The following is a 17,594-nucleotide window of genomic DNA, read 5'->3' as shown; positions in this document are numbered from 1 at the left end:
CCCCTGCTAAGCTAAGGACTTGCCAGTGAGCTAAGCCAGAGTTCCCTTTCCTCAGGCCCTCGCCTGGTCACAGGCCTGAGGACCCCCAACTCTATTCCCAATTCATCACAACCCAGCGATGCCTGGGTGTCCAGTTTGAGAGCTCCTAGCCCTGGGCTCCTCATTGCAGGCCTGTGGATCCCCAACCCTTCTTTCCAACTCATGCAGTTTCCAGCCACGAATGGATGCCTGGGAGCTTGGGAACCCCACCTTTGGCCTCCCACCCGAGTGATGAATCAGCACTTCACCGGAGCCCAGCACCTGACAGCAGCGCAGGATAAATGCAATCTAGCACTCTGTGTTACGTCTGCCCAGTACCCCAGTGGCAGGGCAAAATGCAGACCCACACTGACCCACACTGAGTCCTTAGTACTGTCTTTACTTGACCTCCTCTAGGATCCTCTTCCCTCTACCTGCAGAGCAGCCATCTGAGGTGGCGGTGGCGGTGGTGGTACCACACCAGCTCCAAGGAGAGCCTGACTTGGACTAAGCCAATGGGCTGTCACCTGCCTGGTCATCGTGACTGGCTCACAGCTATGCAAGCAGGTTGTCCTGAGGCCACCATAACAAAGGATTAGTAGATGGGGGCTCAAAGCAACAGAAACGCACTTTTTCCTCAGTTCTGGGGCGAAGTAGTGTGTGATTCCCCCTGATGTTCAGGATACACTCTTTCCACTCTACTTCCAATCTAGAGGCTACATCTAACCCGGAGGCTGCAGCCCTCCTGTCTCTGTCTCCTCGTGGAGTCATTTCTCACCAGTGTGTCTCCTATTCACACAACATTCTCTCATGAGGCCACATTCATATGGGATGGCAGCCCGTTCTAATGACCTCAACTTGACATGTGCAAAAAAACACATTCTCAAAGTCTCACTCTCTGGGTTGGATTTAGGAGTTGAACATCGTTTTCAGGACAGAGTTTAGCAAAAGGTGGCCCCAGCCAAAGCCACTGAGAGACCGAGGGATTTTTCTAGAACTTCTGGTTAAAAGATTGATGGGGCCAGGCGGTGGTGGCGCACGCCTTTAATCCCAGCACTTAGAAGGCAGAGGCAGGCGGATTTCTGAGTTGAGGCCAGCCTGGTCTACAGAGTGAGTTCCAGGACAGCCAGTCCTACACAGAGAAACCCTGCCTCAAAAAACCAAAAAATAAAAAAATAAATAAATAAAAGATTGATGGGTATCCTGCATCTTGGTCAGCATGGTTCTGTGGATCACTCGGTTTCTAGCTCACCAGGCTGGAGGCTGGCTCGAGGCCTCTGGGTACTTGTGCTCCCTTTGCCATAGGACTGAACATTGCAAATTTTCTTCTTCTCCTCTTCCTCTTCCTCCTCCTTCTCCTCTTCCTTCTTTTCTTCTTCTTCCTTTTCCTTCTCCTTTTTCATGTTTTAGACTTGTTTGTTTCTATGATCAATCAAAACTCTTGTTCTGCCTGCTCCTCTTGGGACCGCAGCAATTCAGATTTATCATATGGCCAGCCATTTGTCCCCAACTCGAAGAGCTAAGGAGCCTCTACTGCCCAGGCTGGATGTAAGCCCCTAGGACTCCACTCCCCCCAAAGAGTCTAGGCTTTTCTATCACAAAACATAAACACTATTAAGTGTGGAAACTTTGTTCTTCGTCTTGGTCCCAGTTTTACTGCTGTGAAGAGACACCATGGTCACAGCAACTCTTCAGAAAGAAAGCATTCAACTGGAGGCTTGCCTATAGTTTCAAAGGCTTAGTCCATTATCCTCATGGTGGGAAGCATAGCAGCCTTATTGTACTGGACCAGTAGCTGAGAACTACATGTTGATCCACAGACCAAGAGAGAGAAAGCTAATTGGGCCTGGCTTGGGCTTTTGGAACCTCAAAGCCCATCCCTATTGACACACTTCCTCCAACAAGGCCACGCCTCCTAATTCTTCTAATCTTTTCAAACAATTCCACTCCCTGTGACCAAGTTTCAAGTACATGAACCTATTAGGGCTATTCTCATTCAAACCACCACACTTTTATTGTAGTTTCTTTCCTAGAAAGCTTTGCATCTTGTAAAGAAGAACCACTCCTGTTGACGTACACCCTTGTGTACGTCAGGGACTTCTGAGTCAGTTCTGCTACAGCCCTTCCCATGCTACTCCTACCTCCAGGGGCTCAGACACCCTGGTATCAAGGCCTTGCACAGGAAAGCCTCTCCACCATCCATCCCTGGGCCACAGGCCTAGGCAACTCTCCTGGCTACTGCAGCCTCCCTGCCAGCAGAGAGCCCAAGGCCATCACTGTTTCCTGGGTATATGGTCCCATAAATGTATTGGAGCTTGCTCATCATATTAACTTTGTCCAGATTGACCACTGGCTACCATTAGAATTGTTGTGAGTGTCCTCTCATGGGAATTGTTCTGACCCGTACTGGTTTGGGCTGTGTGGCAGACCTGCTGCAGCCTGCGTTTCTCCCGGCAGTCTGGAACTATCTGAACTTCACCCCGGGTTCAGCATGCAGTGAGGCCCTATGTGTGTCCCTGTGCTTGTGGCTGCTTGCCTTAATGACAGGGCTGTGGCCTCCTGAAGGCTGGAACCAGCAGGGCAGAGGGCACTATTCAGGGGGCCCCTGGGTGGGGTATAGGTATAAATTTTTTGCAATCTACTTTTAATAAGAGTTTCAACCTTTCCTCTAGCCCAACACCCACCTGAGGTAGTGGAAGAGAAAAGTTATTAGGATACAGAGGAAGTGGACCTGTTCAGCAATAGTTCTTTGGAGGTGAGCTTGATCTTCTTGGGCAGCAGTTCAGTCCTGTAACAAACACCAAATACAATTCAGCAGCTGCAGACCAGTCCTCTAGGCAGGCAGACACCAGGCAGCTGTAGTTCAATCCTGAAGAAACCGCCAGGCTCACCAACCAACCTGAGGTAAAGCCGCTGAAGCAGCAAGCTGCCGCAGGAACCTCACAAGAAGTTCTTGGGCAAGTTTCTCTCAATGTCAGAGTTATCACAAGTGGAGCCCAACAATGCTATGTAAGGCGAATCAACACATGCGTGTCTCTAGCAAAGAAGAGTGAGGTGAAGCAAACCGAAGCTCAGTGCTCGTTTCCCACTGTGTGTGGGGTCATATCTACACTCCTTCATCAGAGTCCTCTCACGTGTCTGCCATATCCAAACATCCTTTCACCTGTGTCTGCTTCAGGAAAACAGTCTTTCATGTGTTTGCTTTAGCAAGACACCCTTTCACCTGTGTGCCTTAGCAAACCATCAAAGACCAATTCCACTTCAGTGGGGTGCTGTGTTCTCAGTGTGAATGTACAAGGGAGAGGCCTTTAAAAGGGTATTCAAGGAGAGGGGCCCGTGTGAGGACCCAGGCCAATGCCAAGGGGAAGCTCCGAGTTACACACCTGTGGGCTTTTGTGAGCCGGCTGTCCTTGCTTGGATGGTCAAGAGTGCGATCCAAACAGTTCCTTCCTGGTCACCCACTACTCACCGGCTATAATTAAGGACCTCATGTACAAAGGAGGTCATATGGCCCCCACTAAGCTGCCAGGCTCTATGGAGTGTGGTTATTAGAGTCTTTGAATCAGAGCAGGGTTGACAGGGCCAGAGAAAGTCCTGCTGGGGAGGATGCCCAACCTTGTCCAGGAGTCCAAGTTCAATAAAGAACCCTGACCTTGGAAAAGGGAGAAAGATAGAGGTTGCACCAAATAGACCTTAGCACCTCTCCAGACTTGGGCCTCTACCCTCCCAGCCATGGGCAGCAAGAGGGAGACTTGTACAGAAAGTTGACCTGGATCCGTCTTGGGCAGCAAAACAAACCAGAGGCAAGATGTCGGAGGCAGGGGCTACCCTAGTCCCTCTTAGCTACAGAGGCCCATGGATAAGTGCAGAGAGGGGGGATGAACATTCCAGACTAAGCAGCCTATCCCAGAGACTGGGACGGGGCAGCTGTTCTCAGGAACTCCATGGTCCCTTAAAGAAGAAAGGTAGATGGGATGGGGTGAGGTTTGCACACCAGGTATGGACAGGTTTGTGCTGGGACACACCCCTCCAGCCCACTGAAGCTTCCCCCAGGAATGCACACACTTGGTGCTCAGCCTGGGGTGGGGGCTGAGAAAAGAGAGCAGGTAGGATAGGGTGGGCCGTCCTAGGGTGTGAGCCAGACAAGCCCTCGTGGGAGAGGCGTCCACCAGCCATCCACCCACAGTGCGTCTGTGGCCTGCCCCGGCCTGTCAGCCTGCCCACCTCACCCAACATTTTCCATGGAATGTTCCCAAGGTAACAGCAACACAAACTCATGACAAAGATGAACCAGGCAGGGGCAGGTCTCAGGGTGGGGTAGTGGAGGTGGTGGTGGTGGGTGGTCACAGGCTTGAGGTGGGTGGATGGGGCAGGGCTAGCTTTAGGCCCCAGGGACTCCCAAGTCACTTCTGTCAGCACTGAGGGAAGGCCTGGGACCAACCAGCATGGCCATGGGCAAGCGAGGGCTTTTAGCTTCTCTGTTGAGCACAAACTCCACTCCTTGATATGAAGAGTCAATAACAGTTAGGTAGAGGGGGGATGGATGAGCTCATTCTGGAATCCACAGTCCATGAATACCCTGTTCCCTATGGATATCGCCCCCAGCATCCGTGCCCGCCTGCTCTTCTACCTAGGGGGGAATCCAGGTTAGAGGAAAGGCTAGTTCATACCAGACTCAGGTGGGGGACTGTGTGGCAAGTGTGAGGTTCCTGGAAACAGAGCAGACCAGTCTAGGGTGCCAGGAAGTCTTGGGTGGGGGTTGTCTGAGTCCCATGGAGTGGCCATGTGACTGGGAGAGGGTGTGGTCCAGGACTCCCTGGGGGCCATATGGCTGTAGGAAATTCCCATGACTCTCCAATCCCTCCTAAAGTGTGTGTGGATGCCCCCCTTCCGTTTCCTATAATCCCTAGTCATCCCCAGGGCAAACCTGGCACCCATTATAGCAGCTCTCTTTCTTTGGCCTCCTAACCCAAAGGGATCTCAGCCCTACGGCCATGAGAGTGGCCAGTGTGGGCCTTGGGTGGGAAGTGAGCTCTCTGAAACACCACCACCACACACACACACACACACACACACACACACACACACACACAGAGGAACTGTGGGAGGAGGGGCCAGAAACTCCAGCTAGAAGCCCCTTCCCCTTTTGCAGCCCTTCCCCCACCCACATGTCTGAGGATGGGTACAGGGTCTCCTAGGAAACTGGAGGAAGAAGACTGCTGGGGCCAGACTGTCTGGGGCTGGTGGGGCAGTGGCTTGAGGCACAGTAGGGTACACAGGGGTAGACAGAGGTGAGAGCTTTTCCCTCCAGTCTCTGAGACCAGGGCAGTCTACCCAATCCCAGGTCCGACACCAGCCTCTGCAAGGCTTGGGTGGGCCGGTCTGTGGATCCCCTGGCCCTGATTTGGATCCCCTGCCTTTGTAGGGCTGCTCTCGTTCTCCTAGACACCCCTGAAACCTGTTCAGCATCTACGATGGGAAATCCTGCTTCAAGGCTTGGTTGCCTTGGGGGGAGGAGAAACCGCTCACGCTTCAGCCCTAGGGCTCACACCAGCTCCAGGACCCAAGGAAATCTCTCTCCATCCAAAGCTCCTCAGGGTCCACTTCCACCAGGGATCCCCTGGACCTGGTGGGGCTCCCGTGCTGTCCAGGTGACAGAGGTCACAGAGACGGTGGTGACAGAGACAGTAGTGACGGAGGCTGTGGAGATGGGGCCCTGCAAGCAAAGAGGGCAGCCAGTCCAGGTGAGGCAGGACCGCTCTGGAGTGTGGGGAGTTCAAGCCGGGGACCAGATGAGGTGAGTACATTCTTCTTGCAGGCGCCTCTAGCACCCCTGGACACACTGTGCAGCTGGCTGGATGGCATGGAGGAACTGCAGGCTTCACAAGGACCCCTGGCAGCAGATGCCACCTTGGCTGCCTCACAGCTGCGAGAACAGGAGGTACGGGGATGGGGGGAGGGCGGTGGATAGGGACAGGTTGGGGCACTCTGTCCTATGAGCCCCAAGCCAAGCCACTGGCAAATAATAGTGACTACCATGTGCTTAAATACAATAGATCTGGTCCCCCAGGGTGAGCTGGATACATATAGCTGTCAATGTTCCCTTGGCCAGTGATCCACCTTGTTTAAAAAGAGGGGGCAGTGGTGAGAGGATGGGCAAGGACCCCAGAACCCTGCATAAGTCCCCCACCTCATATCTGGCAGCTGCTCCTGCGGCTGCTGAGGGAGCGTGCATCACACGTGGAGCCAAGATTACGAGAGGCTGGGAGCCCATCAGGGCTGTGCACACGATGGCACCATCTGGTACAACAGGCAGAAGCCAGGTGACGCCACAGATGGGGGCTGTGAGGGGTCTTGGGCAAGAAGGGCACCACTGACAGCTCCTCCATCTTTACTCCAAGGCGGAGGCTCCTGGAGCAGCTTGTTCCAGCAGCGCAGAGCTTTGAAACAGCCTGCCAGGCTCTGCTGCTGCAGCTGAGCCCGAGTGAGCGGCTACTGGCTGAGCTGCGGCTGGGGCCCAAGTGCCTTGAGGAATCGTTGCCGTGCCTCCAGGTATGGCCCAGGCTTGGGGTGAGAGTCCGTGGGATGTCACAGGCTCAGTGTCTTGTGTTTGTTCACAGGAGGTGTGTGAGGGGATTGTGGCACGTGCCAGGGAGCTGGAAAGGGTTTTGCAGACTGGCCAGAGGCTGGCAGAGCTACTTACTGGTAAGTGGACCTCAGTCCCGTCACTCAGTTGGACAGCCACCCCAGGCAAGAAGTGCTGAGGGCTCATATTTTGGAGCCCACTGAAAAGCCTACCCTTAGCTCAGGGAAGACATCGGTGCCATTTCCCAGGTACAGGGCCTAAGCCTTGAGTTTGAGTCCTCAACGTCTTTGTCCTGTGTTAATGGTTCCCAAGGCCCCTTCTAATGCTCTTATCTCTGCTACGGGTTCCCTTTCAATGTCAGCGTTTCCTCCCTGGCCTCTTGCCTCTGGCTGCAGGTGACCAAGCTCAGCTTGTGCGACAGCAGCTGAATCAATTCCAGGATCGTGTAAAGCTGACTGAGTCACAAGTCGCCTGTGCCCAGCAGAAGCTGCTGTTTGCTCAAAGGCCAGAGTCCTCCAAGTCCTCACCACCGGCAGGCCTGGAGGCCCAGCTTGAACCGGAAGGGTCTGCCTCAGTACATCCAGAGCCCAAGGCTCTGAAGCAGGTGTTTGTATCCCCCTTGGCTCCAGGTAGAAGAAATACCTCATGCCCTCTGAGGAGACTGTACCAGGGAGCTAGAGTTGTCGGGAATACATACTTTCTATCCCGAGCCAGGGCTGTCTAGAACAATGCTGGTTTCCTCCCGTAGCTGAGTGCCCAGCTGATCCAGCTAGCAGAGCGGCTTGAGCAGCTGGCACAGTGGGCAGAGACTTCTAGTCAGGAAGCAGCACCCACAGTGACCATCTGGGAACAGAGCCTCTCATCAGGTAAACCAGAGCCTTGGGGACACCTGGGAGCATTTGGGACATTTCCTCCAGGCCTGGGAGTAAGATTAAGCTCTAGGGCAGGAAGGGTGCCTTCCTGTGTTTAAGAAGCCAGGGTTGGGGTGAGTGTTAAGGTCTTGCCAAGGCTGGCTCTCAGGTGTTCATATCTCTCTGTAGCTACACTTGGGGCAGATACTAAGCCCCTGGAAGGGCACTGGTCAGAGACTCGAGAACAAGACGCTGGACTGAAGGCCATATGGGAGCCAGCTGTGCAGATCTCGTGTGGCCTGGCAGAGCAGGCAGCCATTGAGAAGCTGAGGCCTGAGAGTGACTGGAACCTGGGTTTACAGGTATCTTGAAAAACTTGGGAGAGGAAGGTATCACCAAAAGTCTCCTGGGAGGAGAGGTGACCACAGGGACACTGGACAACTAGGGTTCTTGGGGGCTGAGCTGTTGTTTGCTGGTAGGAGGAACTGAGGCAGAGGATTCTGGGAATGAAGATAGTATGATACCGGGGAAGGGGGTGTGGGCAGTGGAGCCAGCTAGAGGGATTGCTAGTGATGACTTCATGGCTCTGCTCCCAGCTTCAGACAGCCTCGAATCTCCATTTAAGGCTGCGGCTCTCCCAGTGAGGTCAGGGTTTAAGATCAGCCCATCCCTGACTGTTAGGCAAGGATAGCTGCTCCTCCTTGGACAGCACTGTTGAGCCTCCAGGCTGTGTGGGTAGGGGTAGGAGCTGATGTATGTACATGCCTTTTCTAGCAAATAGAGTTCCTAATTAAGGTTAAAACATCGCTATGAATGAGTCCTACTTATGCAACAGCTGGAAAGAAACTATGTGGAGACCAAGATAGAAAGAAATTTACTCACTTACAATGCACAGTCTGGGACTGTCCAACATTTATTGTAACAAAGAGGCAAGAGTGGGCCTCTGTGTGGCCCCCTTTTCTATAACATAGGAGTGGCTGGGGTGCGTGACACCCTTCTTGAGGTTCACTGTCTGCCTAGAAGTTCTAGGTTCCTTCCTTGATTCTCAGATTCCTTTTCTCATTCCTGGGATTCTGATGGTCTCCTGGGACACTGGATCTGGCTGTCACTAACCGGGAAGGTCAAACTGTACTTACACATTGACTCAAAGTTCTGAGGGCTAAGAGTTTGAAATGGACAGGGCTGGCTCCTGAGAACAGTGAGTAGGAGTTTGGCCGGCCTCTTTCCGTGCCACAGATGGCGTCTTCTTCCCGAGCACTCGCTGTTCCCTTCCGTATAATATATTTATGTATATTATATATTTATAATTATATATAAAATACTTATGATTACATTACATACCTATATGCAATGTAAAGTTCACATATATAAATTCATAATATATATTTATTTTGCTCTTAGTTGTGTGTGTGTCTCACTCGTGTGCACACATACATGTGGACACCCACAGAGGCCAGAAGAAGGTCCCAGACCCCCTGCTGCTGAAGTTCTAGGCAGTTGTGAGTTGCCTGACCTAAGTACTGGAAACTGAACTAGGCCCTCCGCCAGAGCAGCAAGCGCTCTTAAGTGCTGAGCTATCTCTCTGGCCCTCCACCTTATTTTATGAGTCAGAGTCTCTCTCCTCGAACCTGAAGTTCTTATTTGTCTAGCCCAGATGACCACAGAGTCCCGGGAATCTTACCTTTGCCTTTCTAGTGTTGGGATTACCACATACTAATTTGTTTTCTTTGTTTTTTATATAGATGCTAGGGACCTAACTCAGACCCTCAGGCTTTTCAGCAAATGCTTTACCAGCTGAGCTATCTTTCCAGACCCCAAATTCTCCCTCTTTTCCCTTATTTATTTATTTATTTATTTATTTATTCGTTCATTCACTTTACATCTTGATCACAGTGCCCCCTTTTCCTCCCGGACTCTCCTCATCTAGCCTCTCCCTCTTCTCCTCTGAGAAAGAGGAGGCCCCTCCTGGGTATCAAGCCACCCTGGCACATCAAGTCAACAAGGCAGATCCTCACCCACTGAGGCCAGACGAGGAGGTCCTTAGGGGAACGAGACAGTCCCTGCTCCAGTTGTTGGGGGACTCCCCGTCTTTTTTTAAGGACAGCGGTCACATCAGTGTCTGCATTCCACTGTGATCTCACATGTGTAACTGCTAGTTGTACCTGCAACTGCCTCTCTCTAAGGCTGGCACTTCAACATGGGAACGGGCGGTGGTGATGGTGGATTCAATTCACCTACAGGGAGGACCTTGCTGACTTTCTTCACCCTTCCCTGAGCATCAGCACAATGTGGGGTGTGGCTGCCCTCCCTACACTGAAGAGGCCTAGGGGTAGAAGGACCGGGCCAGCATGTGTGGTCCCCTTGCTAAGGTGGTGGACAGTGTGAGGCACAGGATGAAAGGAGTAAGGAAGAGGGCTCAAGATGTGAGGCACATGGAGGAAAAAAGATTTTGCCCTTCAACTTTTCCCACTCTGAAAACCAGTAATACAGTTGGTTACTCTGACAGCAGGAGTTCCCGTGGGGACGGCAAACCCTGGCCGTGTCATGGCTAGGAAGGACAGGAGACGCTGCCTATCAGAGCACTTGCCACTTGGGCCTGTTCATGGACCTGCAGGGCTGCCAGGCCGCCATGTCTAGCCCCTCCTGTGAGAGGTGAGCCTGCTAACCAGCTGTTTCCGCCCCACTCACACTGACCCTCTACCCTGCTCATGTCTGTTCATCTCTTCTCCAGGATACACACCCTGGAAGGGGTGCTGGTGCTTGTCGGCCACCTTGTAGAGAAGCTGGTCTTGTGCCCTCAGAGGCTGAGCCAGGCTGAACCCTTGGGGACCAAGGTGGGACCACTGGCCAAGGCTCTGACCTACACTCTGTGGATCAATCCAGGGTTAGCTTAATGACACCGGCTCTTGTGCCCTGGACACATCTGTCCTTGATCCACACTCTTTTGTAAGACCATTCGGAGGTGCTAGAAGGCCTAAAGTGCTGGGCAGGACTTCTGAGAGGCTTTGGAGCATCAGGGAATTGGGTCAAGAGAGGTGGTGGAGTGGTGGGCAATTTTGGTTATGGGGTCCTTCAAGTTCCCGAACATTTTTCCCTAATACATAGGTGGTACAAGTCCAAAGCTGGGTGTTGGAGGAGCTGCCTGGGGCCCTGACTCCAAAGTACTGGACTCAAGCCCCAAGGAAGATACTGGCTTTGAGGAGTCTTGACCAGGGGCCGCCTGGGGAGCTGGAGAGTAGAGATAAGGCTTTCCTCCTGGGGAAGATTCCAGAAGAACTGAGCTGGAGGCCATGGTGGGCAGAGGTCATGGAGAACTGGAGTCTTAGGAAGCCAGAGCATAGCAAGAGGAATGAGGAGAAAAGGGACCAGTGGGAACAGCTGGAACAGGGCCACCAGGAACAGGTAAGGGCAGACAGATCCATCCTCTGTTCATTCCTGGGCACATGATAAAGGACTTGGTTGGGGCCAACATACACCAGGGTCTTGTGGAGACACTGCCTGTATTGCCTTGGTCATAAAATAAAGTGGCCTGGGGTGTGCTTTGTACCCAAAGCCACAGGCAGCACCGAAACATTTCCCAGTAGGACCTTGTGGACAGCTTCCTGGCAGCTGGGGAACAGGACAGCGTTGGACAAGGCTGGCCTAGCTATAACTGGGGGAAACGTGGGCTTTACCACAAGCTCTCCACCGTGTTCGAGCCAGGGCTCTCCAGTGGCCAGAAACAGCCCAATAGCGTGGTCAGAACAAGGAATACAGAAGGGACAAGTACACCAGTGGCCAGAGGCAGGCCCAAGGTCCAGGGAGCCTTGGTGAGCAGGTGTGAGTGTGGGTCTGTAACAGTGGGGAGGGCAGAGCCCCAGGAACTGCCCCCAACCCCTGTATTGAAGGCTTGGTATCATTACCCCACTCCCCCCCACCTCTATGCCCTGCAGGCAGCACGGGGAGCCATGATGGTTCGTGTTGGAGGTGGTTGGGCGGCTCTGGATGAGTTTCTGGTAAAAAATGACCCAGTCAGAGGTGAGAGCTGGGATAGGAAGGGACACGCAAGTCATCAGGGCCTGGCGATGGGTGGGTAGGAGAGGTTTGCCATCCACTTTGGCCTAGCAACATGGGATCTCTGAGCAGCAAAGGGGAGAACCAGTCAGAAGATCCACGAAAGGTTCCTGTGCTGGACTCCTAGTGTGTCAGCTCCTGGGGTCATCACCCTGAGGCTCTGGACCTCCATCGGAATGAGCTCTAGCAGACCCCTGTCTCTGAAGGTGAGGGCTGGGATGGGCTTCAGAGCTAGGGGCTAGGTCCCCCAGACGGACTGAGCCCTGGGGGATGATGGGAAACTGAATAGTGAGCTGAAGCCTGGCCACTTCTTGCAGACAGGGCTGCAAATTGGCAAAGAACACAGAGACCCCAGCTCCTACAAGGTCAAAACCTCAGAGCAGCCCACTGAGGAGAAGCTGTGAAGATTCCAAGATCCAGCAGATAGGGACAGGAAACTGTGGCAGAGCACGCTCAGGGACTGAGCAGGAGCCAGGAGCACACAGAGTAGGGGTTGTGTCTCTCACTCACTCAATAAAGAGGAGTTTGGGGAACGGAAACTCTCTTTGGTGGGTCTTCATTTCCCTTGCAAACTCCATTCAAAAGCCACAGGGCCTGAAGCCTGTAGCTCTCCACCCCCACCCAGTGCCGGCCCCGCATTCTTTTTCAGTGACTTGCAGTACGGAGGGAGGTAAGGAGGGACTTTGCAACTCAGCAGCCTCTCCCAGCTTGAGTTGCTCAGAAGTAGCCCTGCCCCGTGCTCACCTGCCCACTCCACCTGTCCTGTGGGTGCCCAACCTGGCTTCAGCCCCGCCTACCGCCCTCAATGGGGAAGGGACTTGGGTCACTATAGGGAGGGGCCATGCAGATTTAAATGCTTGTGGCGCGGGGCTCCCGGCGCGTGGAGGGAGCAGAGAGACGGAGGACACTGCGCCAGCCTTGTCACGGACAGGTGGGGAAATAAGGGTAGTTTGGAGAAATGAAACTGAAATGCGGCGGGAACCGAAGGCCAGCGGCCCCAGGCGGACTTAGTGAGGGGCTGAGGGACCATTCTAGGCCCCATTTACCTGGGTAATCTGAGCTCAGGGCTGGAGGTGGCAGGCTCCTGAGTCTTGGGGTGGGTGGGGAAACTGAGGCCCCTGCCAGGCTGCTGTGCGGATGCGTGAGGGTGTGGGTGGCCGTGGGCGGTTTCTAGCAGGGTACGCGTGGTGTGCTGTTTGGCCCTGCAGGTGAGATAATCCTTGTCCATGCAGGGTGAGCAGCCACAGGGATAGCCCTTGGGTGGTATCAGGACCCTTGGGAAGAAGAGGAAGGGGACAAGGCTGTGTCCCTACCCCCACTTGCTTATCATGCCAACCTTACACGTGGTCACTGGCTCTCGGTGCCCTTCTTGATGCTGGTTACAATGGGGGTAAAGGCCATGTTTTCAGTCTCCATGTATGCTGGGCTGTCTGCCTGGCCTCCTGGTTCTGTTCTGATCTAGCACAGAGCAAGCAACAGTAGCCGTGGGTCCTTGTGCCCGTCAGTGTCCTGACCTGGAGTGAGGGCTCCACCCTTCATTGTGGTGACAGAGGGTGTTCAGTACCCCGGAAATCCTGACCCTCTTTCCCTTGGCACCTAGGGAAGCCTGTGATGGGCTTCTCATGAGACAGGGAGAACTTCGTCTCTTGTAGCTCTCTTTGCCTGGGGAATTTGTGCTGCCTGCCTCCCCCCCAACCCCTTCATGGCTTAGTTATGCTGCCGCCCCAAACCCTGGGACCCTGATTTTTTACCTTTATCAACACTACCTGGCTCTCCTGCCCACCTTGATGGAGCTCTATGTACCCCTCAGGCACCCTGACTTCTTGACCCATGTGTCTGGTTGTCTTCCCAGGCAACCCATGCAGATGCCAACTGTCTCCTCTCCTAACCTCCTGGGAAGAGGCAGGGCCCAGGGAGAGTCATACCAGGCCCAAGGTCACCCACAAGCCAACAGGGAGTGGTTCGTAACCACAGGCTGCATCTTACACACCAGAACTCCTTCTCTCGGGCCCCACCCGTTCCCCCACAGTCCCTGCTCTCTGGATCTTTGTCAGTGGCTTCCCACCCTGAATCTCCTCTTTGTTCAGGGAACCTGAGCTGTTTGCTTAAGCTTGTGTCGGTTTCTCACTTAGGCCTAACCTTTCTGCACAAAGCATGCTTGTCAGGGCTGGCTGTCCATGTCCAGGTCAGGAGCCACTCAAGACCATGTCCTTCTGGCAGTCTCTGTACCAACTGTAGTTCTGAGGCTCTGTGTCCCACCTTTTTTGGTTAGTGAACTGCTTGTCCTGGATCCTCACCCTCATCCACCCATATTTCAGAGGACACCGGCCTCCACCACCCATGGGCCTCTCCTCTTTGTTCCGCCCTATCCTGGGCACCGCCATATATGATCCCCCCCATCCCCCAGCTCAGTGCTTTTAGGTAGGCAACAAAGGTACACAAAGCAATGTTGGGAAGCAGAACCTGGAATGAGTGGTTAGAGGTAGTCTTAGATACTGCCATAGAAGGGACAGAGGGCAGGTTGGTGGGAGAGGCTGGTCTGCCATGCTGTCTAACTTGTCCCTGAAAATAAGCAAGTCTGGGCAGAACTCAGAAGCCGTCTCTAAGATGCCATTGGGTGCCTACTTGAGGAAGTACAGGAAAAAAGAAGGTCTCGGGGGACGGACCTGCCCCTGTTATAGTGGCTTCCAGGCCACATTGGGCGTCTGTTATCTCTTCCAGTCATCTAGAAAAAATACCATTGACTCAATACACACTGTTGACTGGGGTCACTGGGGTGTGACCAGACCCCATTCCTTCCCTGGGAGTCTTCTCTTTGGCCAGAGTAGCTGTACATTCTCATTTACTGGCAGCTGCCACATGGCTATGAGGACCACTACATCATGGTATAGCGGCCCCTCTCCCCCTGCCAGTCAGGCCTGCCCTCACGAGTCGTTTTCTATGGACCCTGGAACTCACTCTCTTTGTATGTAGGCAACTGCTTCCAGGCCTTGGTTTCCTGAACCTGAGTAGCTCTCTGGGACCCAGAACTACGGGAAATCCATGTTTTAGAATGGAAATGCTATGTCCTAGAGATGGTACTCAGACTGCAGGGTGTCACCTGGGAACAGAAATCTAGGCTGTGCCTTTAGCCATTGTCCCCACACCCCATGTGCCAGCCACTTCTGTTAGGTAGTGAAAGGGGCCCTGGTCAGTGTCACTGACCACTTGGCTTTCCCACTGTGGACACCTCCTCCTCCACAGTCAAGGAACTTCTTAGGTTGTTTTTCCTAAAGATAGGAGACAACCATAAAGTAGCCCTGTGGCCCCACCAAGATGACACAGGACCCCAGTCACTCTCAGGCTCTAGGAACTGGTCCATGTCACTGTCAAAGCATAGTCAGTGAGTGAGTGACTGACCAGAGCTCTTCTTCTACAGAAGGGTGGGCCTTCCCTAGCTTCCTTCCATGCACTTGTTTCACTTGAGGTCTGTTCTCGCCCAGGAGTTGGAGGCTGGGTGGCACCTGCTCCCCAGGATTTTGACTTGAGCGCTTGTTCACACATGCGTCTGCCAATAGCTCCTTCACCTCTTCTAGGGATACCTGCTCTACTAACTCTTTTTGGAACTCTGTGTGGCTAGACCCATTTGTCTGCCCCTCCTCTGGCTCCTCAAGTCATCACTAGTACCTGGATTCCACTGCTGGGTCTGTGGGCCCTACCCAGGGCCTGCAATCTAATCGTTAAGTCCAGACTAGCCTGGGAGTCCCAGGATCAGCCCATGTCATGAGCAAACTGCCTATGCTTGACTACCTTCCTTAGAGAGTCACAGTCTTCCACAGGCTCCAGAATGAGCCTGGTAATGGTTTATGCTTCCAAGGGTCCTTACCACTATGTTCTGACTGTCCCCTTGTTCTGGGAGATCGTTTCCCTGGCCAACTTGATGCTTGGCCACTGCCACCCTCTTGGGTTGGTTCCTGGCTTCCTTTTGAGCCTTTAGGCTGAACTATGGGAGAGAGAGACATTGGTTCCTGCAGGAGGCAGGCTGACTATGAGGAGGAACACCCACAGTTACAGGGACATCAAGGGAATCTATGGATTTGAGAGTTTGCGATGTATTAACTAAGACATTCCTCCTAAGTGAGAGCCCTGACCGCTCTGACCACCCTGACTTAGGATTCATCCTTGACAATGGGTTCTGCTTCGTGATCCACTGTTCTGGTTTGGGGCCCCTAACAATGTATCTGCCAGAGCCTTCCCTCACAGCTGTCCAACTGGTCACTCTCAGTCTTCTGTGCCCTTACCCCTGCCATCTGTGTCTTATACTGTTTTCCATGTCCCACCCTCTACCCTGAGAACATATCCCACCCCTGAAGAGCTGAGCAGTGTCCCTGATACTGATAGCATGGGTTCTGTCTGCTCTGCTGCAAGTTGGTGGTAGGTGCTGCTGACCCTGTCCAGGTACCTGCCGGGTTGTAGGCCTGAGGCCTGAGACTCTGAGCAGCAGGCTGGCGGTAGGATACTCCAGCAGGCTCAGGAGCAGCCTGAGGAAGGGAATGAAGAATGACATTTTGTCAAAAACACGGCTGGAGTGCCAGCTTGGTAGTTCCCTAGGAGCCATGACTTGATAGCCTGCAGACTCTCCCCAAATCCTATCAAGAGGCTGAGCCTGTCACAGGTCCTCAGATAGGGCAATTCTTAAAAAGGATTAGTGGGACCACATGCTCATAACCCTTCCTAAGCTGATCAGTGTCTATTCTATCGGATCATGTGATGCCAAAGCCTGACTTATCATCCACAGGATAGGCTACGCACCTGCCTTGACCATGCTGCCCAGCAAGCTAAGCTCCTTCCCACTTAGCTACCCTCCACCTTCTGCATGTGGTGCAGGCATTGGTGAGGAGCTTTAAAGGTGGCTGGTGGCATGGAGGATTCCTGTGCAGAAGCCAGGGCCACAGGAAGGCTGGCTGAGAGGTGACAGGATAAACTTTGAGGTGCCATGGCAAAACCACAAGAGCTTAGATGGGTATGAGGTAGACCAGTGGACATCCAGCCTGCAGCTATTCCCACTGAAGCACCTTTTAGAACAGACTGGCTGTGTGCATGCCTTTAGTCCCAACACTCGAGAGGCAGAGGCAGGTGGCTGATCTACAGAATGAACTCCAGGACAGCCAGAGCTACACAGAGAAGCCCTGTCTCAGAAAACCCAAGGAGAGAGAGAGAGAGAGAGAGAGAGAGAGAGAGAGAGAGAGACAGAGACAGAGAGAGAGACAGAAACAGACAGAGACAGAGAGACAGACAGAGACAAACAGACAGACAGACAGAGACAGAGAGACAGACAGAGAGAGACACACACAGAGAGAAAGAGACAGATGGGGGTGGGGCACTAGGTTTAGAGATCTGGGGACAGGCCAAGAATCTCTGGATTCATTGGGCACACAGATTCAAAGTCTAACTGCTAAGTTCCACAGTACAAATGTGTGTTGGGGAGGGGTAGGCAGGTGCCTCCCAGAGTTCATGCTTGGAGCAGCCTGGATAAACTGAGCAGAGAGAACGTTCTAGCCATGCTGAAACTGTGGGCTAAGAAGGAGACACAGTGTGCAGACTCAGTTCACAGGGCGGTTGTCTTCTTCTCCCCGAGCACGTGTGCCCTCATCTAGGAGAGGCCAGGTGCACTGGATATGGGCCAGCAGGGCTTCAGAATGATCTCATCTTAGTTACAGTCACAGAGATCCTGCTTCCAAATAAGGTCACAGTTGTGTCCTGCAGGTTAGGACTTTGAGTTGCCTTTCTGGGCAATCAATTCAGTCCAGCTCAAAAGCTCCACTCCTTGACAGAGGCCTGCAGCTAGGTGACCAAGGACTCAGGCAGGCGACGGTCTAACACACATCTGAGTCTAAATAAGGCAGGGCTGGGAAGACAAGTGTTCAGGAAGGCCCCACGCCCTATGCACCAGAGTCCTGGATGCTTGAAATAGAAGCCAGATGTGCTCCAAGGGAGTCCTGAGAGGTAGTAGCTCCTTCCTGGCCTCTGGTCCCTATGTGTTATAAGTGTACTATGCTAAAAAAGTGGACAGACATGTTTATGTCTTTACACACTGTTCGAATTTA

The 17,594-nt window shown here is 53.2% G+C and overlaps 2 protein-coding genes across 3 annotated transcripts in view; both read left to right on the top strand.

The window, feature by feature from the left end:
* The first annotated feature begins 5,012 nt into the window (after positions 1-5,012).
* LOC117719268 (uncharacterized) lies at positions 5,013-12,047 on the top strand. The gene is made up of 16 exons (XM_034517417.2): positions 5,013-5,045; positions 5,670-5,762; positions 5,837-5,959; positions 6,223-6,341; positions 6,420-6,570; positions 6,639-6,723; positions 7,000-7,208; positions 7,353-7,470; positions 7,645-7,817; positions 9,965-10,107; positions 10,187-10,289; positions 10,561-10,857; positions 11,040-11,264; positions 11,388-11,472; positions 11,581-11,714; positions 11,826-12,047. The coding sequence occupies exons 1-16, from the start codon at positions 5,013-5,015 to the stop codon at positions 11,910-11,912; spliced, it is 2,178 nt and encodes a 725-aa protein (XP_034373308.2). The 3' UTR covers positions 11,913-12,047.
* The window catches only part of Eppk1 (epiplakin 1), a 29,332-nt gene continuing 19,425 nt past the window's right edge, over positions 7,688-17,594 (top strand). Inside the window, exon 1 of one of the 2 annotated variants that reach the window (XM_076912211.1) lies at positions 7,688-7,817. The gene's annotated coding sequence lies outside the window, so the exon portion shown is untranslated. Of the gene's footprint in view, positions 7,818-12,341; positions 12,440-17,594 lie in introns of those variants that run through there. The other variant, XM_034517308.2, reaches the window with a different exon arrangement.

The sequence above is a fragment of the Arvicanthis niloticus genome, chromosome 13 (assembly GCF_011762505.2).
Source record: "Arvicanthis niloticus isolate mArvNil1 chromosome 13, mArvNil1.pat.X, whole genome shotgun sequence".
In the NCBI taxonomy this organism is placed as follows: domain Eukaryota; kingdom Metazoa; phylum Chordata; class Mammalia; order Rodentia; family Muridae; genus Arvicanthis; species Arvicanthis niloticus.
Note: the sequence above shows the minus strand (reverse complement) of the source record. Positions and strands in the feature narration are given on the sequence as shown.